The sequence below is a fragment of the Myxine glutinosa genome, chromosome 5 (assembly GCF_964187855.1).
Source record: "Myxine glutinosa chromosome 5, kmMyxGlut1.1, whole genome shotgun sequence".
NCBI lineage: Eukaryota > Metazoa > Chordata > Myxini > Myxiniformes > Myxinidae > Myxine > Myxine glutinosa.
In genome coordinates, this window is record NC_136265.1 from 187607593 (window position 1) to 187634651 (window position 27059).

A 27059-nucleotide genomic window follows, 5' to 3' on the forward strand; every position below is an offset into this window, starting at 1 on the left:
TCTAATGGTAGACTCGTGCACTTTGACATCAACAGTGGCAAGAGCTACCTGTAGGTCCCGTGATGACATTCTGGGGTTCTTAGAGACTTCTTTCTGCATCTTGCGGTCTGCTCTTGGGCTGAACTTGCCGGGGTGGCCTGGCCTGAACAAGTTGGCAGTTGTTTGGAATCTTCTCCACCTGTAAAAGATCTTCCGGACAGTCGAATGATCGATTTCAAATGGTTTAGAGATCTTTTTCAATCCCTTCCCAGACTCGTCGGCATTTATAACCTTCTTTCTGAAGGCCTCAGAGAGCTCTTTTGATCTCGGCATGGTGACGCCGCACACTTCAACAACAAAGAGCAAACCAAACTATATGTCTGAGGTTTAAATAGGACAGGTTCCTCCAAGATCCTCTCTCATGATGTTCTAATCATTTGCACCTGAGCTGGTGCACCTGATTCTAATTTTAGGTATTTGAAGTAGTGATAAAGGTAGGGGTGTACTTACTTTTTCCACATGCGAAATTTGCATTTATGTTTATTTAAATTATACAATGGAGTACAAAATGTCAATGTTTCATGATATTTGTTATATTATATCACCTTTATCTATCAATATGATGATATCTATCTATCAATATGATGTTAAATATGGACTAACCAAATAATACTTTTTAAAAAGGCTATCAATTAAGACCAATAAATTAATCCCTACCTCAAACAATTGTTGTGTTTAAATGCATGTACAATGTACATGTATAACACACATAATCCTGTCATCTAAGAAACTCGGTTTGTGCTTGGATGGGAGATGTGTGCATGGAAGGCTGAGTGTTGTTCGCTTGGCGCGGCAGAGACAGACACACACGTGTCAAGAGACAGACACAGACTGGCACGGATCGACAGACACATACACAGACTCGCACGGCAGACACAGACACAGACCGGCGCAACAGAGACAGACCGGTGCAACAGAGTCAGAAGACACAGACAGACCGGCCGGCTTGGCAGACAGACACCCACAGGCACGGCAGAGACAGTGTATGTATGCATGTGTGTGTGTATGCCTGTGTTTGTGTGTGTGTGTGTGTGTGTGTGTGTGTGTGTTTATGTGTGTATGTGTGTGCTTATGTGTGTGTCTGTGTGTGTGTGTGTGTGTGTGTGTGTGTGTGTGTGTGTGTGTGTGCATGTCTGTGTGCGTTTATGTGTGTGTATATGTGTGCCTGTGTGTATGTGTGTGTGTGTATATGGCTGTGTTTATGCATGTGTGTGTGTGTGTTCATGTGTGTGTGTGTGTATGTGTGTGTGTGTATGTGTCTGTGTTTTTGTGGGGTAAAATGAGCGTATCTTTCATTAAAACAGCTGTTCACTACCATCTCTTATCTTCCCCCATCCAAAACCGTGATCTTTTCTACCCCCGTTAATACATCCCAAATCCACCTCTTTGAATCTCCGACTTCATTCCGGAAATTCCTAGCAATGTCCATTTGTTATATTCTGTGTACCACTCGCCCCCCCCCCCCCCCCTCCAACAACCTCCAGCTCTCTCCCTTCCATAGATCTCCCGATGTCCCTGCTCTCTACTGTTGTGTTTGTGTGTTTCCCTATCTCTGCCCCTCTTGTCTCCCGCTCCCTTCATTTTATGTTTTATGTGTCCGTTTGTCTTTTTTTGTGTTTAATGCGTTAGGTCTTACACGAGCCTCGACTTTGCATACAAAAAAAAAACAAAAAAAAAAAACGCTGTGTGTGTGTGTGTGTTTTTTTTTGTTTGTTTGTTTTTTTTTTGTTTTGTTTTTTTTGTTTTTGTTTTTGTATACAAAATTGAGGCTCGTGAAAGAGCGAACATTTATCACACAGAAAGACAAACAGACACACAAAACAAATAACATCGGGAGCGGTAGACAAGATGGGGAGAGAGGGGGAAGGACACAAACACAACATTTGAGAGCAGGGACCGAGAGACATGGAGACATCGAGAGAACTGTGGGAGGGAGAGGGCTTTGGGGGGGAGGCATGGGAAGGGGGGGGGGGGGTGGGAGAGGTATAAAACATATGGACACTTCCAAGACTTCCAGGAAAGAAGTTGGAATTTCAAACAAGGTGGATCTGGGGTGAATTGGTGGGGGTAGAAAAGTTCAACGTTTTGGATGGGGGAAGATAAGAGATGGTGGTGAACAGCTGTTTTAAAGACCTGGAGGGAGGAGTGGGATTGAAGGGAGTGTGGGAGTTTGTTCCAGAGGCGGGAGAAAAGAGGAATGAAAGAGTGAAGGTGAGCAGAGAGCCGAGATTTCGGCAGTTTAACCATCAGAGGGTGGCTGGCAGATCTTGTGCGACCTGTAGGAATATTTGGGGGACAGAGCATAGAGAGAGCTGGGGAGCACGGCCGGAGAGGAGTCGGTAGAAGACAGAAAGACCACCTACCTGCCTGCGGTGAGTGAGTGAAAGGCCCTCAGAGATAGCTTCATCGCGGGAGATTCCAATGATTCTGAAAGCTTTGGATTCAACAGCGTGAAGCCGAGCCAGGTGTGAGGCAGGAGCACCAGCCCATAGGGGAGAACAGTATTCCATTGAGCTGTGGATGAAAGCCTTGTATGTGGTGAGGAGCTCAGGTGTGCCTAGGAAGGACTTCGCACGACGGAGGATGCCCAGTCGGCGACTGGCTTTGGAGGCCAGCTTGGAAATGTGGTTTTCCCAAGAAAGATCATGGCAGATGGTGAGACCCAAAAGCTTGAGCGACAGAACTTCTTGGAGAGGATTGTTGAGAAAGTAGATGGGAGGGTTGTCCAGTCGATCTTTTCGGAGAGACATAGTAAGAGTGTGAGATTTGTCAGGATTGAAAGACATGTTTGACCAGTCTGTGATTTTGTCCAGGTCTTCAGAGAGTGAGGAGGCTGCAGACTGCCGATCTGAGGGAAGAGTAATGGAGCGGCAGAGAGTGGAGTCATCAGCAAAGAGATACAGAGGATTTTCCAGAGAGTCGGAGAGATCATTGATAAAGACCAGAAAAAGCACAGGGCCCAGCACACTGCCTTGGGGAACTCCAGCCTGAACGGGAAGGGGAGATGAGAGAAATCCATTCAGGGCCACACGTTGACTACGACCAGAGAGGAAGTCCGCAAGCCATGCATGGAGATTTCCATGGATACCATAGGAGGACAGTTTGGTGAGCAGAGCTGGGTGCCAGACCGTATCGAAGGCACGTGATATGTCAAGGGAGACAGCTCTGATTTCCTGTTTGGCATTGAGGACCTCCATCCATTGTTGAGACAGCAAAAGCAGCATGTCCAGAGTAGAGTGACCTGGTCTGAAACCAAATTGATGATCAGAGATCAAGCCATTGGAGAAGAGGAAAGATTTCATATCCGAAGCAATGATGGATTGCATGACTTTGCTGATAATTGGGAGCAGGCTGATTGGTCTGTAGTTGCAAGGATCTGTTTTTGCACCTTTTTTGTGTAAAGCGGTAATGTTTGCTGATTTCCAGGATGCTGGCAGATGACCTTGAGCAAAAGATAGGGTGAAAAGAACAGAGAGAGGGTGAGATAGAGCGGCAGAGCAGGATTTTAGGACCCGTGGGCTGAGGCCATCTGGTCCAGTTGCAGAATCAGAGTCGAGGTTTGATAAAAACTCCTCCACCTTGTCAGGAGAGAAGGTCACAGAGTCCAGGAGCAGTTTGGTTCGACTGGGAAAGGTGGGAACAGAGAGAGATGGGTTTGGGACTAAGGATTTTGAGGCAAACACAGAGTTGAGGCATTCGGCTTTGTCACGTGCGATGTCAACTGTGTGGCCATTTGAGGTAAGGGAGGGGATGGAGGGGGAACAAACACCAGAAACGGATTTGACCAGACGCCACCATGATTTGGAGGAAGGAGACAGGTTTGAGAGTTCATTCTTGAGTGAGGAGAGATAGTGCTTCCTGGCACTCCTGAGGGTAGACACACACTTGTTCCGAGCTTGGTGGAAGGAACTGAGATTTCCTTCAGTTGGATTAGCCTTCCAAGAGGCAAAGGCAAGTTGTTTCAGGGCAACTGCCTCACCACAAGATTCAGTGTACCATGGACAGGAGGAAGGGTAAGACAACTGAAGGCGAGATGGGATAAATCTGTGCATGAGAGAGATCAGTTTGCTTTGGAAGAATTCCCAGGAAGAATTGATGTCAGAGGCAGTGGAGATGGGAGACCAATCCAGACGATTGATGGCTGCTTGAAGACCGTCCCAGTCGGCCTGAGTGAAATGCCAGACTCGTCGATGCTGAGGAGGCTCTCTGAGAATGGCCAGAGAGATGTCCACTTTGACAAGCACATGATCAGAAGAACCGATTGGAGCAGAAGAAGAGCAGCAGACATTAGCAGGGAAGTTAGTCATAACCAAGTCTAGAAGAGAAGATACTCCATTGGCTGAGATCCGGGTCGGGAAATTGACAGACTGTGTCAATCCCAGTGAGTCACAGAAGTCCTTTGCTGAGGTGCCATGACTGGTGAGAGAGGAACCCACACCCAACCAGGTGGCATGATGACAATTGAAGTCACCACATATGAGGAAGAGAGAGTTGGGATGAGTGGATAGTAGTTGGTCCATGTTGTCAGACAGTGAAATGTAGATGGAGTCATCACTGTTTGGGGGACGGTACAGAACACATATGAACAAAAGGTGGGAGCGGAGAGGAAGCCGTAGCCAGAGGTACTCCTGGGGGTGAGGAGGAGAGAGGGCAGTGCAAGGAGAGTGAGGAAGAGAGTTTTTGATAAAGATAGCCACCCCACCACCAGGCCGAGGCTCAGGTCTATCATACCGGAGGAGGGAGTAACCAGGAAGAGATATTAAGGAATCAGCGACATCTTGAAGGAGGAAAGTCTCTGTTAAGCAGATGAAGTCTGGATTGTCAGAAGGAACCTGTATGGAGAGATCAGTCAGGTTTGAGCGAAGGCCCCGGATGTTTGAGGTCCATACCGTTAATGAAGAGAGAGGGGGAGCATCGGGTACAGGACAGGGGAGGAGAGGAGTAGGGTAAGATGAAGGATGAGAGGGGGAGGTAGGGAGAGCAGTTGTTAGTGTGTCAGCGATTGCAGAAGAGTTCCAAGAAAGGGAAGGATGAGGAGGATGAAAGGTTTGAAGGTGAAGGGATGAGGCACAGAGAGGGGTTGTTTGAGGGGGGGCAGAGGAAAGAAGAAGGTTGGGGGGGGGGGTGGAGGTATGAGATAGAAGGGAGACGAAGTGGGGAGGAGGCAGCTTTGAGGAGGAGGGGGGAGGAGGGAGAATTGGAGAGGAATGGTATGGGGGGAGATTTGAATGGGAGGGGTTGGGGGGGAGTTTTGAAGGGGAGGAGTGAGGGGGGAGTTTAGGAGGGGAAGGGCAAGGGGGGAGTTCAGGAGTGGAAGGGCAAGGGGGGAGTTCAGGAGTGAAGGGGTAGGGGGGGAGTTTAGGAGTGTAGGTGCAAGGGGAGGGATTTGGATGGGAGGGGCAAGAGGGGAGTTTAGAAAGTGGATGATTAATGAAAGACGAACATTGAAAACAAATTGGGTTTGTTGTGATTTTCAAGTTAGCAATCCGGTTCAGAATGATGGAGGAGGGATGGAATGAATGTGAATTTAGACCATGTAGTGAGGGAGACGTATAAGATATTGAATTTCTTTTTTTTGAGGTGGAATGAGTTGGAGAGGAAATTGAGAAAAGCCTTTTAAATAGGAAGAAAAACAGCGTGTTGTAAAATACCACTGAGTAAAACACTGAAGGGGAAAGGTTATACATATTTAAATAATATTTAAACAGAACCGTGAACAATCTTATGTGCACAAAAATACCAACGGGGGGAGAGCCGAGAGGGACCACCACGAGTCACGTGAAGGGCAAACGGTGGATGGCAAGGAGTTAATGGGGGCGGGGCGAACAGCACACCTGGACAGAAAATACAGGATGAGTCAACAGTACACGTGGAGAAAGGAAAATAAATGTTTTTGGTTTTTTTTTTGTTTGTTTGGTTTTTGGGGGTGGGGGGGGGGGGGGAGGTGGGGATTTAGAACGTTAGACAGAGTATTATGTTCGGGGTAGAAGGGAAAAAAACTAAGAGCCAAGCAAAACACGATTAAGATAACAAACACCGACGGGGGTACAACTACAAGGCCGCACACGAGGAGCAGAACACGATTAAATAATTACAAGTTACAGGAAATTCAAACCAAAAGTAACTATAATCAAAACAATAACGCATGGACGATAAAATAACGAGTTGAAATTTGACAATCTATCTGGGGAAATGGGGGAGAAACACGTGGTCGAAGAACGAACGAACGAACGAATAAGCAACAAAATTATATGTTGAAATGAAGATCAAATAGCTGTTTGTTGAAATATGTTGAAAAAGTCAAAACTTTACATGGGGTGTACCTACTTTTTCACGTGACTGTATATATATATATATATAAAATCGTGGAGTCTATAAATTCCTTGTAATTAAAATAAAGACGCAATACTTTCAGACAGACAATCATACAGCACATGCAACGATACCAATGTCCAATATGCATCATTGAAACTAATAAACTGAGCAAGCGACCTATTTAATGACTTTCTGGAGACTATTTAATGACCTGATCTTCATTCCTTGATCAAGTTTTGCTCTCTCAGCTCAGTGTTTCTGAATGGTGTGTCTACAACCTCAGTTGTGTGCAAGTGTCACTCAATCAAAAAAAGCTGCATTTATTGAAGCTTTTTATTAGTCCCCTACCCGGAGGGTACTATAGGTCTATATTAACTATAGACATCAAGACGCTACCACATCAAACAGACAAGTATATGAATAGCAGGGGAATACCTTGATAATCAAATTGGTTGTTTACAGAACTTCCCTGTACTTTTGATGTTATATTAGGTCCATATCAACCTTGAACTGCCCTCAGTTTGCCCATCTCAATTTTTCTGAGACCCCTTGTCAACAGCCTATAGTGCTGCCATGGTTACAAAATGAAGCAAAAAAACTTCAGTGGTGCAAGAGGAACAATACCAAAAAAAATAATAATAATAATAAAATAAAAAATAAAAAATAAAATTAAACTTACCCGACATACTTGTAGCCAGTGTAAGCGATCAGTTCAGGAATATCCAACCTCGTCTTGGGTGCTGTTATGTAGAGTGCAACATAGATGGTGAGCATCTCCAATGCCTGCCAGCCAAGACACACGACAGCTTGACTGCCCAATGCCTCTGGACGAAACCTGAGGGCCAGGGAATTCCAAAGTAGGAATCAGTACATCCTGGGCTGTAAGTTCTAGGATCAAAGGTCAAGTCATTTGAAGACCTTCCATTCAACAAACATTTCTAATATCTTCAAACGCATAAAGCAGTGGTCATGCGATCAACAGGCATGCCAGCGGTGAATGAAAAAAAATAATTCAAAAACCCTCTTCAGAGTCATATTTGAAACATGGATCCATGCCGAAAAAAATTGCTTACATGAGTTCTTCACAAGCCAAAATATTGATTTCTACATGTTCGTCATGAAATATCGGGCTGACGGGATAGCCGAGAGGTATGCACATTCTCCTTTCAAGTCGACAGCTTGAGTTTGAATCTTAGCCCAGCTATCCCCTACCATCCTTCTGGCGTATCACATGCAGGGCAATTTGTTGATAAAATGGGTGTTTCCACCTACTGGCATTAATTTGTGGAGGTTGAAGATCCCCAAGGTCTCTTTAGTGAAGAGGAGGAGAGTTATCACCAACACTCTGGCTACACTGAAAACAATTGAGTATTTTACATCTGAGCGGTGACCCATCCTCACCGTCAATCATGGTTCCCTGTTTGAGGCAATGTTTTTATGGCCGGATGCCTTTCCTGACGCCAACCCTTGGTCGCCTCTTACGATGTGCAGGGATACGGTGTACCAATTCTAAATCGGGGTACACACCGTGATCATTCATCCCAGCAAGCTTGTACTCAATTTGCCGACCACGGAAGGATGACAGGCTGAGTCAACCCCCCTGGCGTTAATTCAGCGATCGACCGGGATTCGAACCCAGGATCCTAGGATCCCAAGCCTGCACCCTAACCGCTAAGCCAACACCAGGTGTGTTGTTGACCAATAAATCAGATCATGTCTGTCAATGACTTTACACATCTTAGATATGTAATTACAGCTTAAGGCAAACTAGAACCCAAATATTGGCAGGCAGGTTGTGCAGGCCTCTGAAGCTTTAGGAGCCCTGCACAAGGCAGTATGTATTGATAAAAAGCTGGTTTGTAAATAACAAATGCAACGTACTGGGCCTGCGTGCAGTCAGTGCTCTTATATGGTTCTGAATACTGGACACCACTCAGGAAACATCAAAAGAAAGTGAACACTTTTCACTACAGGTACATCCACAGCATTCTGGACAACTGCAACATAACCCAATGGTCAGAGAGCATAACGTCGCAATAACCGAGGCAATGTTGGGGATACAAAAAAAAAATCACAGCGATGAAGAGAACCAAAAAATGCCTGGAGTGGCTCGGCCATCTTGTCCAAACGCCCAACCATCGCACCCCAAATGCGAGTCTGTTTATCTGGATGCATGAGTCTCGTCCATGCGGCCGGCCAGTGGAGGGATGTGAGGACTTAAATTATGGCAGAAGACAAGTGGTACAACATGGCAACCACTTCTAAAGGAGGATGGCGCACCAATTGCCACACAGCTGAGAGGAATATGCAGCAAAGTCAATTAGCTGATCAGCTACCAAACAAGGTATCATGTTGGTGGTGTAGGCTTACCTTCAAGAGGGAGAGTGACTTGAAGATGCACAAGTGTATCACAGAAAGACAAAGATGTATCGGTGATCAGCGAGGAGCTGCCCTATGTCCAGAATGCCAAATATGGCTTGCTAACATTTGTGGGCTTGAGGTGTGGGCCAATCCAACAATGACCAAATAGACACTCTGCAGATCTCATTTCAATCTTTGTTCCCCCAAATGGGGATAGCACGACTGTGTGAACCACCTTTAGAGGCCATTTTTCCCCGCAGAGCAAGGGTTGGCCTTTTTTGGGCACAGTGGTCCCCTTTTTGAAGCAAAGTTTTACGGCTGGATGCCCTTCCTCCCACCAACCCTGTTAGTCACCTCTTGCGACACACAGGGAATTACCAGTGAACTGGTACTCAATTTGCCGACCTCAGAAGGATGACAGGCTGAGTCAACCACCCTGGCGTTAATTCAGGGATCGACCGGGATTCGAACCCAAGAGCCTAGGATCCCAAGCTGGCACCCTAACCACTAAGCCAACACCAGATAGCACGACTGTGTAACAGCAGCAACTCAAGACGAAAGGACACGGGGATGGGAGTGTGTGCGTGTGCATGTGCGTATATATATATATATTTCAGTCCTGGATGTCAAAGTCTTCTACAACTGGGTAAAGTATGACTGGACAAGCATACAGATTATTGAGGCTTTAGACTGGTGTTACACTTTTTTTCATTGTAATTCTTTGTTGCCCAACCAATCAGTGAAAACAAGACAGGGCATTTCATAATGCAAAACCTCGCTGAAGTATTTAATTATGTGATGCGAGCTTTTACACAAGAAGCCTATAAAAACACATTTATATTGTCTTCTTTAGGGGCAGGTTAACACTGCCCCGTGAATGGATGGACCGAAACAGGCTTTACCTCCAAAGCTCTGTTCAATTTGTTCGTGGTACATTCTCACGTGCATGAGCTGAGGAGAATCACGAGGACCTTATAGCTTCTTTACAACCAAACAGGTTTATTTCCAAAAACACAATCAGAGAAAATTAATTTAATAACAACTATTAGGTGCACCGGAAAGTAATGTGGTTTTTCAAAGAGGAATACACAGCTTAAAAAAACGATATTACTTTCCGGTACACCTAATATATACAATGAGGTCAAATAAATCCTATAAAATGTAAGGCGCCTCTCTCCAGTCACAAGTACAGATGGGGTGAGGGACACAACCGGACGACTTATCTCTGGTGGCAGCAGGGGTTGGGGGGAAGGGCACGGAGCAGGTGATGAGCAAGGTGATGAGAAGACAGCGGGACAATGAAGAGGTGATGAGACAAACAGGACCATCAACAGGATATGGGGGGAGGATGAGAAAAGCACCAGGGCCAAAGCAGGCAGGCAGGACGACCTCCTTAAAGCTCTCCTCAGTCATAGCAAGACCAATCTCCTCAGAACACCACAATTCTCCTCACCAAAAACACAAGCTCCTCAGGACACTGTTACTTCTCCTCACTGAACCGAGAGCTCGTCAGCACACTGTTCCCACTCCTCCTGGCTCCTCCCCCTTCTCCTCAGATCTCTCACAATCCCTACCCACCTTTATCAGTTCCTCGATCTTCTCCTCAAATCTACCGCAAATCCTCTTGCGCCTTTTGGTCAACTCCTCCCTCGTCTCCTGGCTACCCACTGCCCTCCGGGCGTTGGGCTAGACCTCCTTCCAGGGGAAGATCATAGCTCCACCCATACTCCCTCCTCCTTGCCTGGCAGAGGTGTCACCCAGCACACCCAGTGGATGTTTACATGAGGTTTAACACGTTTCCTTAACCTTAATCCCTCTCTATCATTATCACAAGCATGACCCTCGTATCGTGCACATTCAAATACAATCCTTATGCGAACAGGTCCCTACATCCTTACATCGAGATTTGCTTCCTACTCCAGGCATTTTTACTCATCAGTTTTATTAATTCAATCAGAAGATGGCCTGTTGTACATCACAAATTTATTGCATATCTATCTGTCTCAATGAGAATGTAAAATGAAGTGAAACACGAGAAAAAAAGGATCTTTCATAACACGTAGTTATTTTTACCTTCGCAAAAGCGGAAGGTTATGTTTTGATCGCTGTGTATTTATTTGTATGTCTGTGTGTGTGTGTATGTTATTCGCATAACTCAAAAAGTATTCAACCGAATTGCATGAAATTTGGTGGGATGATTGGTTATTATACGGGACACATTTGATTAGATTTTGGGAGCAATCGGGTCAAAGGTCAAGGTCACGAAAAGGTCAAAATCGTATTTTTGTTGTTCTGTTCCCTACACTCCCATGCCAAGTACAGAACAGTAGCTGCGGCGAAGGTATGCGCTCTACCGAGTGCCCGTTCTAGTTGTTGTTGTTGTGGTATAGCCCGTGAACGTTCCCTCAAACAGACCCATGGCATGGAGATCGCCAATCAATCTCCCAGGAGCAACCTAGAGATCCCCACAACCAAGATGGTGTACCCCGCCTTTACATGTTGTGGTTGTTGTTGTTGCTGCTGTCGTGGTGGCTGTGGTTGCTATTGCCTCCGCCACTGAAGGTGGACAGAGGTTATATTTTCACCCATGTCTGTCTGTGAGCAAGATATCTCAAAAAGTTGTGTACAGGTTTGGCTGAAACTTGGTTGATAGGTTGGCTGTGTGACAAGGACAAATTGATTAGATTTTGGTGAAGATCTTTTCTGGATATTAGATATTCTGGATCCGGCCCATCAGTGGGATACAAAATGCAAACTGTTCAGCCTGGCGGAGGAATGCGCTCTACCAAGTGCCGTTGTAGTTGTTTGTGTTCCTTCGGCGTACTTTTATATATTTTTTCTATTGCATCGAGAAGTGTTACTATACAGTCACGTGAAAAAGTAAGTACACCCCATGTAAAGTTTTGACTTTTTCAACATATTTCAACATACAGCTATTTGATCTTCATTTCAACAATATTGATAGATAAAGGTGATATAATATAACAAATATCATGAAACATTTACATTTTGTAGTCCATTGTATAATTTAAATAAACATAAATGCAAATTTCGCATGTGGAAAAAGTAAGTACACCCTTGACTCTAATAGGTGGTATTTCTCCCTTTGGCAGAAACAACCTCAAGTAGGCGTTTCTCATAACTGTCTATCAGTCTCTGACATCGACTGGGAGAATTTTTTTTGCCACTCCTCCATGCAGAATTCTTTCAGCTATGCGATGCTTGAGGGGTTTATTGCATGCACAGCTTGTTTCAAATCCCCCCACAACATCTCGATAGGATTTAGATCCGGGCTTTGACTTGGCCATTCCAGAACCCTCCATTTCTTTCTTTTCAGCCATTCCTTGGTGGATTTACTGGTATGTTTAGGGTCATTGTCATGTTGCAAGGTCCACCTTCGGCTGAGCTTCAACTTTCTGACAGATGGCCTCACATTATCCTCAAGCACCCTCTAGTACAATGAAGAATTCATAGTGGATTCTATGATGGTGAGCTGCCCAGGCCCTGATGCAGCAAAGCTGCCCCAAACCATAATATTTCCACCACCATGCTTTACAGTTGGTGTCAGGTTCTTGTGGTCAAATGCTGTCTTTGGTTTTCGCCAAACATGTCTCTGGTACTGTGGCCAAATATCTCTACCTTTGACTCATCTGTCCAGAGCACATTGTTCCAGAAGTGCTGGTCTTTGCCTAAGTGTTCATTGGCAAACTTTAGTCTTGCCCTGATGTTCTTTCTGGACAGCAAAGGTTTCCTCCTGGCACACCTCCCATGTAGATCAAATTTGTGCAGCCTCTTTCTAATGGTAGACCCGTGCACTTTGACATCAACAGTGGCAAGAGCTACCTGTAGGTCCCGTGATGACATTCTGGGGTTCTTAGAGACTTCTTTCAGCATCTTGCGGTCTGCTCTCGGGCTGAACTTGCTGGGGCGGCCTGGCCTGAATAAGTTGGCAGTTGTTTGGAATCTTCTCCACCTGTAGATGATCTTCCAGACAGTCGAATGATTGATTTCAAATTGTTTGGAGATCTTTTTAAACCCCTTCCCAGACTCGTAGGCATCTATAACCTTCTTTCTGAAGGCCTCAGAGAGCTCTTTTGATCTAGGCATAGTGATGCCGCACACTTCAACAACAAAGAGCAAACCAAACGAAATGTCTGAGGTTTAAATAAGACAGGTTCCTCCAAGATCCTTTCTAACAATGTTCTAATCATTTGCACCTGAGCTGGTGCACCCGATTCTAATTTTAGGTATTTGAAGTAGTGATAAATGTAGGGGTGTACTTACTTTTTACACATGCGAAATTTGCATTTATGTTTATTTAAATTTTACAATGGACTACAAAATGTAAATGTTTCATGATATTTGTTATATTATATCACCTTTATCTATCAATATTGTTGAAATGAAGATCAAATAGCTGTACGTTGAAATATGTTGAAAAAGTCAAAACTTTACATGGGGTGTACTTACTTTTTCACGTGACTGTATGTCATCCTGTGTGTTCCTTCCGTGTCGTCACACTATTTTCTAAAGGGTTCCTCCTGTCGTATCATTAGAACCGCTGCATGAAAGCTCCAATTCCAGATATTATTTTTCCCTCCCACAAAGACGGGCTTTTAAAACAGGCATTCCTTATAATTAAACAGACATTAATGTTTGTTTGAAGCAAGTCTATTATGAGCTTTCCAACAGCATCATTTTTATTATTCTACAACAGCAGGAACCCTTTAGAATAAAACGTTAAGGGCACACAGAGGCTTCTCCTTTTAATAATAAATTAATATTAGAAACTGAACAAAAGTGAAGTGGTTTGACATTTACCATAAAGACAAGAATGTCGGTTGGAACTTACTTGAAAGTCCCTCCCCCCTCTCCAGCTAGCTCCCACATTTTTTTTATTTCACTCAAATAAATTCACAGTTTTTTGTAAGAGGGTGGAAATCTTCCTGTTCCATGAGGCTCAATATTGTACATGTATGCAAAAAATTTGAATCCCAACAAATTTTAAAAGTGTGGAGTATTCGTTTTATGAATATTGTGAAAAAACTGTTATGCAAGCAATCGGAGTTATAAAAGGAGATATAGCTTCGGAATACTGCGACATTTAAATCGATATAACTGAATACTCGATTATGATACTCGACGGAAGATGGGAGGAATTGGAAATTGGCCAAGATGCCGGGATAGCTCCCCTACTCTTCGTGATCGATACCGTGAGATCTTTAACATCCACCACCCAATGTCGGCAGACGGAACATGCAGTTTAATGTCCATCTGAGGGACAGTGCACACACACCCGACCTGTGAGGAAAAACAGGGTGGCAGTTTGTAGCAGTCAAGATTCAAACCCAGACTAGACAACTGGGAGACAAGTGCACATACTACTACACTATCCTGCAAGCTCACTCTCTTCAATCCCACTCCTCCCTCCAGGTCTTTAAAACGGCTGTTCACCACCATCTCTTATCTTCCCCAATCCAAAACCTTGATCTTTTCTACCCCCGCTAATTTCACCCCAAATCCACTTTTTGAGGTGCCGACTTCTTTCCTGGAAGTCCTTGGTGTCCTTGCGTTTTATACCTATCCTGCCTCCCCCCAGGCCCTCTCCCTCCCACACATCTCCCGATGTCCCTGCTCTCAAATGTTGTGTTTGTGTGCTACCTCCTCTTCTCTCCCCATCTTGTCGACCGCTCCCCTTTTTATATACGTACTTTGTTTGCTTGTTTGATTTGTTTGTTTGATAAATGTTAGCTCTTTCACGAGCCTCGACTCTGTATACAAATAAATAAATAAATAAAATAAAAAAAGATTGTATATAATGAAAGCAAGCCATAATAATAGTTATTGTGTGAAAGCTCTTTGGAAGATGTTGATGCCTATTTTGAATATAAATTGTATGCTAAATTTTTGGTTCGAATGCCAAGTGGCTTGTTTGTTCCACAAACTAAAGTAATCACAAATAAGTGATAAAGTATCAAGTCCTCACACATATTATATGCCAATGTAAATGTGAAGAAAGGAAGAATACAAACATCCGGGGCCTTCGCTCAAACCTGATTGATCTCTCCATACAGGTTGATTCTGACAAACCAGACAAACCAGACAAATTCTGCTTAACATAAACTTTCCTCCTTCAAGATGTCTCTGATTCCTTAATATCTTTTCCTGGTTACTCCCTGTCAGAAGCAACCGGTATGATAGACCTGAGCCTCGTCCTGGTGGTGGGGTTGCTATCTTTATCAAAAACTCTCTTCCTCACTCTCCTTGCACTGCCCTCTCTCTCTCTCCAGCTCACCTTCACTCTTTCATTTCTCTTTACTCCCACCTCTGGAACAAACTCCCTTACAAACTCCCTCTCTTCAATCCCACTCCTCCCTCCAGGTCTTTGAAACAGCTGTTTTTAACCACCATCTCTTATCTTCCCCCATCCAAATCCTTGATCTTTTCTACCTCCGTCAATTTCACCCCAGATACACTTTTTTGAAATACCAACTTCTTTCCTGGAAGTCCGAGCAGTGTCCATGTGTTTTATCCTAGCAGTGTCCCTCCTCCCCCCCCCCCCCCCCCACTCCCAAGCCCCCCTCCCCAAGCCCTCTCCATCTCCCGATGTCCCTGTTCTCTGCTGTTGTACTTGTGTGCTTCCCTCTCTCTCCCCATGTTGTTTCCCGCTCCCTTTATTAGTCCCCTACCGGTGTACACCGGAGGGGACTATAGGTTTGCACTCCGTCTGTCCGTCCATCATGCAAAGAACAGTTTTCCGGACTTTTTTTCTAAACTCTTAATGCTAATGATTTCAAACTTAGCACATGGTTTCCTCATGATAAGTTACAAATCAAGTTCGAACTTCACGACGTTTCGATCATTTTTGACAAAGTTATGGCACTTTGAACTTTGGTAATTTTCCCAACAGTTTTCCGGACGACAAACTGCCGGTAGGCGACATGTATTGCAGCGCAATACTCAGAATGCTTGTTGTGTTGTGTGTCCGTTTGTTTTTCTGTGATTAATGTTAGCTCTTGCACGAGCCTCCATCTTGTGTACAAAAAAAAAAAAAAATACACCACGAAAGATGCAACACAAGGAAGGAAAAGATGGATGTATAAAAAAATTAATTGGTAATGGTGCAGAAGTGTTCTACTGTTTCCACCTGCTATGGACACCCAGAGACCATCCTTCCACCAAGATGAATGTGAGCAGGGCCATTGCTGCAAAAGTGAAGGATGGGTGAACAGTCATAACATTAATTTCAGACATTGTATTGTTCATAAGAAAAGTCTCAATAAAATAAATATGTGATACAACAGATTCAAAATTATAGATATCAAGTGTCAGTGAACTCGTGTTAACTTGGCCAAACTTGGTGGACAAGTTGGGTGCGTGACAAGGACAAATCGATGAGATTTGGGTAACAACCCGGACTTAGTGGATGAGTTGGGTAGGTGACAATAACAAGCCGATTAGATTTTGGTTAAAATCCAGATGTGGGTGTGATACAAAACAAACTGTTCAGCCTAGCGAAGGTATGAGCTCTACTGCGAGCCATTCTAGTTTGTCATGAGACTCTCATCATATATCGAAAAAGGTAAGAAGTGAAATCATGATACTTTCTCTCTGTATTGCTGAAGGGAAGCAGACGATGCTAGCTAGTATGGTGTGGTTGTAGCACGTTTAAGTATACAATTATCAATCTTTTTCATTTTGTGAAACGTTCAATGTTTCTGTCAAATGCCTGGGATTACAAGAAAACATCACAAGAAAAAAAAAAAAGTTTGGATTACACTGGACAACAAAGATTTTGCTACGGGGGTAGAAAGTTTCAATAAAGTATGCTGATTCTGAATCTGAAGTCAGAATTATCTGAGCAAGTCAGGATTTTGAGTTACACATATTGGTCCAATTACAGTAGCATGCCCTGGTGGACAATTCTGAGTGATCATAAATTATTATTTTCAGTATTTTTGTTTCAATTATAGCAATACAACTGTTGTAGAATATTATTTCTCATAAAAAGAGCTTTAGAATGCACTTTAAATTATTAAAAACGGATGAAAACTGACCAAGCTATGAATTTTTAAGTACAATTTTCCACGCGGCATTACAATTTTGCGTGCCGCTTCCGTGCTGAGAGGAGTTAATAACTTGATACTAAAATGTTTAAATGCAATGTATATATTTTAAGAATGTATCAAGTTTGGAATTCATATCATGCTAATATTATCGATATATTTTCAGGTTATAACCTAATATATTTTTACCTCTGCCACCAAAGGTGGATGGAGGTTATGTTTTCACCCCTGTCTGTTTGTCTGTTTATCTGTCTGTTTACCAAATATCTCAAAAAGTTGTGGACGGATTCGGACGAAATTTAGCAGAGATGCAGTGTATGTCACAAGGACGAAATGATAAGATATTGGTGAAGATCCGGATTCGGATCCGGCTACTTGAATTTTTAAGTGATTCTTCACCTTTGGGAGATAGGGCCAAAAACTATACAAAGCAGGATATCTCAAAAAGTTGAGGATGAATTTGGATGAAACTTGGTGGACCAGTTGTGTGGCTGACGAGGACAAATAGATTCGATGTTGGTGAAGATCTGAATATGGATTCGGATATAAGAATTATTTAATTTTTTAAGTGATTCTTCACCATTGAGTGATATGGCCAACCAGGCGGAGATATGCTCTCTACTGAGTGCCGTTCTAGCTCTGTATATTTTCAAGTTAGGCATATGTTATGACAGGCATCACATACCATACTGTGTGAATCACCCTGATAACTTTTGTGATATCTGTGGGAAATACACTCCACGTAGCCAGCGCAAGAACCTTACCAAGAGGGTAAAAGCTGCTTACAAGTATTATTTTGAATGTAAAATTGGAGACCAAGACAAGAGCTGGGAACCTCATGCTTGCTGCACCGTGTGTAACTCAGGGCTTACGCAGTGGTTGAGTGACAAAAGGAAGGGAATGCCATTTGCTGTGCCAATGATATGCTGCGAGCCAACGAATCATCACTCTGACTGCTACTTTTGTATGACAAATATTGCATGTTTCTCAACGAAAAACAAGTCAAAAATTGTATATCCAGATTGTGAGTCTGCTATAAAGCCGGTCTCCCATGACTTTGATTCTCCTGTGCCAGTTCCACCAGAAGCTGCTGCCGATTAAAGTGATGAAAACTCTGACGATGCTATGGGTGATATGGATGAACTGTACGAACCTGAGTCTGAAGAAAAGAAGCCACACTTGCTAAATCAAGAAGAATTAAACGATCTGGTGAGAGATCTGTCATTGTCAAAGGAGAAGGCTGAAGTGGTGGGCTCCAGACTACAGCAATGGAATGTCCTAGAGGAAGGAACCAAAATTTCCCACTTCCGTGATCATCACACAAACTTACCTGCCTTTTTAAGATAGAAAATGATGTTTGTTTCTGTGCTGATGTTAATGGCCTAATGCATGAGCTAGGAAACAAACATGTGACTGATGAATGGAGACTCTTCATAGACTCCAGCAAAGTGAGCCTCAAAGCTGTTTTGTTGCACAATGGTAACAAAAAACCTTCTGTTCCTGTAGCTCATGCTGTCGGCATGAAGGAGACGTGCGAGTACATGAAAATCGTTCTAAAAGTGATTAATTACTCATATCACAAGTGGAACATTTGCGGTGATCTAAAAGTGATTTCTCTCCTCCTAGGACTGCAGCTGGGGTACACAAAATCCATGTGCTTCTTGTGCCTATGGAACAGCCACAATCACAGCAATCATTATGTTGTAAAAGACTGACCTGCAAGGCATGAACACATAGTTGGCAGGTACAATATGCATCATAAGCCATTGATAGACCCACAAAACGTCTACCTTCCACCGCTACACATCAAACTTGGCCTTATGAAAAACTTTGTAAAGGCATTGGATCACGACGGTAATGGCTTCCAATATCTCAGAAAGAAGTTTGGCGCAGAGAAAACTGATGCTAAACTCAAAGCAGGCATCTTCGTTGGGCCCCAGATCCGAGAACTGATGAGTGATCCCGAGTTCAAAAATAAACTGAACCCACTTGAGTTTGCAGCAAGGCAAGCATTTGTGTTGGTTGTGCAGAACTTTCTTGGGAACCATAGAGCTGAATTAGTGGACAACATGCTGAAGGCCTAACAGCGAATGGGCTGTAGGATGTCTCTTAAAATGCACTTCTTGCATTCTCATCTTGATTTCTTCCCACCTAATCTGGGTGAGGTAAGTGATGAGCATGGTGAAAGGTTCCACCAAGACATTCCGGTCATGGAAACTAGGTATCAAGGCCGGTTCAACCCAAACATGATGGGTGATTACTGCTGGTTCCTACAACGGGAGACCAATTCCACACACAAGCGCAAGAGCAAGTGTCTCACACTTCTGAACACGTCTGAACAGTGCCTACGCTGACTATATTGCAAGGAAGAGTGTAAACTTGGAGTGTTGTTTCTGAATCACTCACAATGGAGCAGATTTCCCTATGAAGAGGGTGAAAGCCTTCCGAAGATTACCATGTTTTAATTTTTTATTAACTTCTTTTTCTGCAACCTGTTTATGTTCTTGGTTTGTATACTACACATTATACACGGAGACCAATAATCGTTATCTAAATATGACGTGAAAGTAATTACGAAGCACTGATATTAGATTAGAATGTGGCGATCTGCAATAATAAAGTATCTAATATAGCATGCCGTGGATCATTAATACATATACATATTTTGAAAACCTGACATGCTTCGTGCTAAATTCTGCCTACAGATTTGAAATCAGCGGCCCAGATTTAACCAAGAACACCTGCATTTCCCTGAGTAGCAGACGAAAAGTTTTTTTTGTTGCCGAGTGTTATCAGTGATCGATACCGCAGGCATTAGAGAACACTCTTGGTGTTCAATTCAGGCCGTGCCATTCCTATTTTTATTTGGTGACCAAAAATAATGAATAAATGATAACCCATCTGGCACATCATATTGCAGACTATCAAGATACTTTCTGTAATCCTCACCTATTTTGAAGATGTTGAACATAATTATTCCTACATGTGCAGAATAAGGAAACCGTCAGAAAGGTTCCAACCAATCATCTTTGATAAAATGCCATTGTTAGCAGTGGTACATTTTTCTTTGACAACGTGGACAATAAGGAACCAACTATTAATCTTGGCGTCTATATATTTACATTTATGTATGAGTCGTGGTATCACAATTTATTAATACGAGTCTGTGGAGTGTATCTTTTTCTTACAATGGGATTCCATGCTATTAAAAATACTGGGAAAACACAAAAGCAAACTAGAAAGGCACTCAGTAGAACTCATACCTCCACCAGGCTGAATGTTTTACGTTTTGTATCCCACCGATAGGCCAGATCTGCATTCGGACATGAACCAAAATCAAACTAGTTCTTGTCACATACACCAAGTGTTGTCCGAATCCGTCCTTAACTTTTTGAGATAATGTGCTGTATGATGTCCTCGGGAATTGTCCTGATAATTCTGGGGAGTTTCGGTTTCAGTTCTGGGGAGAATCTCATTAACCTAACAATTTTGAAACAGAACGATAATCACCACCACTCATGTCTACCTTCAATGTTATTATGTAACCCATGGTCTCTCAACATCAAGGATGATGAATTAAGCCTCATCATGAACCTGATTCATAGTAATGATCTTGTGGCTATCACAGAAACTTGGATTTCCCCTGATCAGCCTGTGGACTTATTAACTATCCCTGGCTTCAAATTGTTTTTGTGCCCAAGGACAGAGCGAAGAGGAGGAGGCGTTGCTATCTACACAAAGCTTCACCTCCAAACTAAACCTCTTAACGTTTCAGTCCCTGAAAATCTCAGTGATTTGGGTGAGGGTCCGACCTCGTAGTCTGCCACGATCAATCGCAAGCATAGTCATTGCCGCTGTCTATTACCCCCCAGAGTCCATTAGCAGACAAGCTGTTAGAACATATTAGCTCGACGATAGATCAGATCCCCACCCTTCGGCCAGATACTGGAATCACCATTCTTGGTGCTTTTAATCGACTTGAACTTTTCACTTTACTTTCATACTCAATGGTGCAGATAGTGAACGAGCCCACTCACAACGATATTACTCTGGACAAGATTGTAACGAATCTTGCCTAACATAATCACCCGGTTGAGATCATTTCACCCCTGGGACTCAGTGACCATCAGTGAGTTATTGCAAGACCAAGGATCCCCTCTTCCATGCAGGAACATTGTTCGCAAACGAGTTGTAAGTTGTAAGGCCAATTTCACCATGCCAGTTGGCTGGGTGTGGGTACCTCTCTCACCAGCCATGGCTCTTCAGCAAAGGACTTCTGTGACTCACTGGGACTGACACAATCTGTCAATTTCCCGACCCGGATCTCAATCAATGGAGCATCTTCTCTTCTGGACTTGGTTATGACTAACTTCCCTGAAAATGTCTGCTGCTCTTCTTCTGCTCCAATCGGCTCATCTGATCATGTGCTTGTTAAAGTGGACATCTCTCTGACCATTCTCAGAGAGCCTCCTCAGCGTCGACGAGTCTGGCATTTCACTCAGGCAAACTGGCATGGTCTTCAAGCAGCCATCAATCATCTGGACTGGTCTCCCATCTCTACCGCCTCTGACATCAACTCATCCTGTGAATTCTTCCAAAGTAAACTGCTCTCTCTCATGCACAGATTTATCCCATCTCGTCTTCAGTTGTCATACCCTTCCTCCCGTCCATGGTACACGGAATCTTGTGGTGAGGCTATTGCCCAGAAACAACTTGCTTTCGTCTCCTGGAAAGCAAATCCAACGGAAGGAAATCTCATTTCCTTTCACAAAGCCCGAAACAAGTGTGTGTCCACCCTCAGGAGAGCCAGGAAACAATATCTATCCGTTCTCAGGACAGAACTCTCTTATCTGTCTCCCTCTTCCAAATCCTGGTGGCGTCTGGTCAAATCTGTTTCTGGTGTTTGTTCCCCCTCCATCCCCTCCCTCACCTCAAACGGCCACACGGCTGACTCCGCGCGTGAAAAAGCTGAATGCCTCAACTCTGTGTTTGCCTCTAAATCTTGTGTCCCAACCCCATCCCTCTCTGTACCCACCGTACCCAGTCGTACCCAGCTGCTCCTGGACTCTGTGTCCTTTCCTCCTGACAAGGTGGAAAAGTTTCTGTCAACCCTCGACTCTGATTCTGCAACTGGACCTGACGGCATCAGCCCACGGGTCCTAAAATCTTGTTCTTCCGCTCTTTCACTCCCTCTCTCTGTTTTCTTCACACTCTCTTTTGCTCAAGGTCATCTGCCATCTGCTTGGAAATCTGCCATCATCACCGCTTTGCACAAAAAAGGTGCAAAAACAGATACTAGCAACTACAGACCAATCAGCCTTCTCTCAATTATCAGTAAAGTCATGGAATCCATCATTGCTTCAGATATGAAATCTTTCCTCTTCTCCAATGGCTTGATCTCTGATCATCAATTTGGTTTCAGACCTGGTCACTCTACTCTGGACATGCTGCTTCTGCTTTCTCAGCAATGGATGGAGGTCCTCAATGCCAAACAGGAAATTCGAGCTGTCTCCCTTGACATATCACGTGCCTTCGATACGGTCTGGCACCCCGCCCTGCTCACCAAACTCTCCTCTGTTGGTATCCATGGAAATCTCCACGCATGGCTGGCGGACTTCCTCTCTAGTCGTAGTCAACGTGTGGCGCTGAATGGGTTTCTCTCATCTCCTCTTCCTGTTCAGGCTGGAGTTCCCCAAGGCAGTGTTCTGGGCCCTGTGCTTTTTCTGGTCTTCATCAATGATCTCCCCGACTCTCTTGAAAATCCTCTCTATCTCTTTGCTGATGACTCTACTCTCTGTCGCTCCATTCTTCATCCCTCAGATCGACAGTCTGCAGCCTCCTCACTCTCTGCAGACCTGGACAAAATCACAGACTGGGCAAACAAGTGGAACATGTCTTTCAATCCTGACAAATCTCACACTCTTACAATGTCTCTCCGAAAAGACCGACTGGACAACCCTCCCATCTACTTTCTGAATAATCCTCTCCAAGAAGTTCTGTCACTCAAACTTTTGGGTCTCACTATCTGCCATGATCTTTCCTGGGAAAACCACATTTCAAATCTGGCCTCCAAAGCCAGTCGCCGACTGGGCATCCTCCGTCGTGCGAAGTCCTTCCTTGGCACACCTGAGCTCCTCACCACGTACAAGGCTTTCATCCGCAGCTCAATGGAATACTGCTCTCCCCTCTGGGCTGGTGCTCCTGCCTCACACCTAGCTTGTCTTCACGCTGTTGAAAGCAAAGCATTCAGAATCATTGGAATCTCCCGCGATGAAGCTAACTCCAAGGGCCTTTCACTCACTCACCGCAGGCAGGTTGGTGGTCTTTCCGTCTTCTACCGACTCCTCTCTGGCCTTGCCCCCCCAGCTCTCTCTGGGCTGTGTCCCGCAAATATTCCTACAGGTCGCACAAGATCTGCCTGCAACCCTCTTATGGTTAAACTGCCAAAATCAAGACTCTCTGCTCACCTTCGCTCCTTCATTCCTCTTTTCTCCCGCCTCTGGAACAAACTCCCTCACTCTCTTCAATCCCACTCCACCCTCCAGGTCTTTAAAACAGCTGTTCACCACCATCTCTTATCTTCCCCCATCCAAAACCTTGATCTTTTCTATCCCCGATAATTTCACCCCAATTCCACTTTTTGAAATACCAACTTCTGACCTGGAAGTCCTTGGTGTCCTTGTGTTTTATACTTCTCCCACCCCCCACCCCCCCCCCCCCCCCACGCCTCCTCCCCCCGAGCCCTCTCCCTCCCACACATCTCCCTGCTCTCAAATGTTGTGTGCTCTCAAGTGTTTGTGTGCTTCCCATTCTCTTGTCTTCCGCTCCCTCTTTTTATATATTTTGTTTGTCTGGTTGTTTTGTTTGTGAAGTAAATGTCAGCTCTTTCACGAGCCTCGATTCAGTATACAAAAAAAAAAAAAAAAAAAAAAAAAAATGAAAGAGCGATGCACAGGAATTTGGAGCATGGTTGGGCAGCTACGGTTGGTCTGAGGTTATGTCTACCGAGAACGTGAACAATAAGTGCAATGTGTTTTACCACATGCTTCATCAGGCAATCGACACCGACTTTCCACAATGATGTGTTCACCAACATGAGCAGGATAAAGCATGGATAACGCCGTTCATAAAGACCCTTGAACAAACACGTCAGCAAGCTTTCCACCTCAGCGGAAAATGTCCACGATGGAGATATTATCGCAATAAGGTCATATGTGAAATGAAGGCAGCAAAGCGGAATTGCTCCACCTTCAAGATAAAACGTTTAAAATGTTCCAACCCAGCAGCATGGTATCGTGAGATTCGTGTAATGACAGCTGGCAGCAGCAACTCTCATAGCAATATCGCAGTTGAGAATATCGAGCAATCAGATCAATATACTCTTACTTTACATAAGTTGGAGGAGATTTACAACTGCTGAACCCTTCTTTGCTCCCAGCACATTTGCCATCTCTCCCAATCTGTCAAATCCAGGCATGGGAGGTGTGTTGAGAACTTGGGAAAATCGAAACTCGCAAAGCAAGCGGTCCTGACAATACAATATCGATGTCAGACTTATCCGTCGGTTCTCTTAGGAACTAGCTGAACCTCTGACGGACATAATTAATGCGTCATACAAGCAACAGACAGTTCCAGCACAGTGGAAAAGGGCACAAGTTGTTCCCATTCAAAAATCGGAACTTGCCACCATCGACAACTTGCGTCCAGTTGCTCTAACTGCCCATTTCTCAAAAATTGCAGAACACTTTAGCCCAGCAACAGATGGAAGCATTGAAGAAGAACCTTGACCCTAAACAGTTGGGAAACATTAAAGGTGCATCAACTACACAATGCCTGATTGACATTCTGCACACACTTCATGAACATGCAGAAACTCCAGGCTCAATCTCGTCAATGATGCTCACAGACTTCTCCAAAGCTTTCGATCACATTGCTCACATAATTGCTATTTCAAAACTACTACAAATAGGAGTCGATTCATCTCGTGGTTTCCTGGATGAGCGACTTTATTTAAAATCGTGAACAGTGCGTTAAGTACGCTGACAAGGTTTCTGAGTGGTCACGCATTCATGCCGGAGTTTCCCAGGGAACAAAGCTGCGACCTGTTGTATTTCTTGCTTTGATCAATGATGCTGGCCACAACAAAATTGCCAAAATTGCATTGTCAGTATTCATTGTTTCAAATATGTTGATGATCTTGCATTTATTGAAAAGCGCAACACTCAAACTGAATCTGGAATGCCTGCTGTTCTTGAACAACTTCATAACTGGTCTGTCGAGAATGGAATATGTCGTACCCCCAAAGAGTGTGCGAGTGTTGACATCTGTTTCGCTCGAAACAAACCACCCCCTTTCAACCTGTCAGTGAATGACGTTGTGATTCAAAATTGTAATATCATTATATTGCTGGGTATCTTCATTCAGGAAAATTTGAAATGGGAGGCACATGTCAGTTCCATTGTTAAAAGAGCTAAGTCGCTTACACATGATTCGGAAGTTGAAATACCATTCCCTCCCAAGCAATGATCTTGTAACTATTTTTACATCTTTTGTTTGTCCCATCTATATAAATAAAACACAGTTTGTGTGTGTGTGTGTTACCTATAGACTCCTAAACAGAGAGGCTCACGTACTTGATATTTGGCATAGACATGGCCATTGGGCCTGGGAAGGACATGGCCTACCTAAAAATGACCTCTGATGACGAGATCCATATTTTTCATTGATATTTAACTTAGCGCATTTCAGCGAGGAACATTATACACTGAATCTCAGCCTGTGCCAGAGCAGCTCGCTGATTCGCTCAGAGCGATCACGTGATGTTCCATCCTCGCAGCCAGACTCGCTCACGTACTTGATTTTTGGCATAGACATGGCCATTGGGCCTGGGAAGGACATGGCCTACCTAAAAATGACCTCCGATGACGAGATCCATATTTTTTATTGATATTTAACTTAGCGCATTTCAGCGAGGAACATTATACGCTGAATCTCAGCCTGTGCCAGAGCAGCTCGCTGATTCGCTCAGAGTGATCACGTGATGTTCCATCCTCACCGCCAGACCCCCCTTCTTCCCCCCCTCCTTAACCCCTCCACCCCCCCCCCATTCCCGCTGCCCCCCTCCATCTCCTCCTCCCCCTCTCTCCCCTTCCCCTTCCCCTCTCCCCTCCCTCCCCCCTCCCCTTCCCCTTCCCCTCTCCCCTCCCTCCTCCCCCCCTTTCCCCCCCCCCCATTCCCCACCACCCCCCCTTCCCCCCCCCTCTTCCTCTTCCCCTCTCCCCCTCCACCCCTCCACCCCTCCCCTACCCAGCAATGCCGGGTACTTCTGCTCGTATTGAAATACTAGCTGAAACCCATGGAACATCCACGGAAGGGAGGATGTGGTGTATGGATAGAGTGTACCATTATGGATGGCATAGGGGATTTGCTTGTCCGAGTAAGAGTTAGGAAGAAAGATGAGAATGAAGAGTGCGTATATGAACAACGATTGCCGACACCGGCACAAATGCATGCTCTGGATTGTCCACTCAGTGGACGGCTTGCTGTCGCCTTCGACTGTCCAATCAGATGAGACAGCTGGCTTAACGTCCTCTGATGCGACGTCACACCTGCGAGGTATCAGGAGGCGGGAACCGAATCCAAAACAGAAGCTAAAGTAAAGACCATCGGAGATCTCCTGCGGCAGCGTTTCTAACCGATGTGGTAAAGTACAGTATGTACAGTAAAGGACATTCTCATTGATCCGTTGATTAACTATAACTGACCTGCGCCGCCCTGCTGTAGCTTGACATGTTAGCAGGTACTCTGACCTTTTTCACAACTTCAAATGGCGTTTCATAAAATCCTGCTGTGACTCGACATGCGCCGCACCATAATCATTGGCTCATAAAACCCTACACTGCTACAGAGGATTATACTACCACCGGACGTCGGCACTTGGTTGTCCACAGAGGGAGGGAAGAAACACACCATGTGGAATGAAAAACAAAATGCTTTAAAATATTCAAGAAAGAAACATTTTTTTTCATTTAATATTCCGTAAGTATTTATTGTATGACTAACGATTGTCAAAATAAGAACATGCTTTGGGCAATCGCACACTATACCGTCGAGGCCGCTTTTACAGAATAAGAAGGAAATAATTAAATTAATGCTTTCCTATTTTTATCGTTGAGTCAATACGTCAAAAAATCATTTTTTAAACCTGTAATCACTGGTTGTAGGGAATGCAGATTTGACGATCAGCTGATTTATGTGTGTGTGTGGGTGTGTATTTTA

General features: G+C 44.3%; 1 protein-coding gene across 1 annotated transcript in view; it reads right to left on the reverse strand.

Moving 5' to 3' along the window:
- LOC137428189 (protein YIF1B-A) overlaps window positions 1-27059 on the reverse strand; it is a 58072-nt gene that overhangs the window by 15902 nt on the left and 15111 nt on the right. Inside the window, exons 5-6 of the mRNA XM_078779269.1 lie at window positions 15863-15920; window positions 7034-7189 (exon numbers count right to left, since the gene is read on the reverse strand). Of these exons, the coding sequence (XP_078635395.1) occupies window positions 7034-7189; window positions 15863-15920 (214 nt within the window). The remainder of the gene's footprint in view (window positions 1-7033; window positions 7190-15862; window positions 15921-27059) is intronic.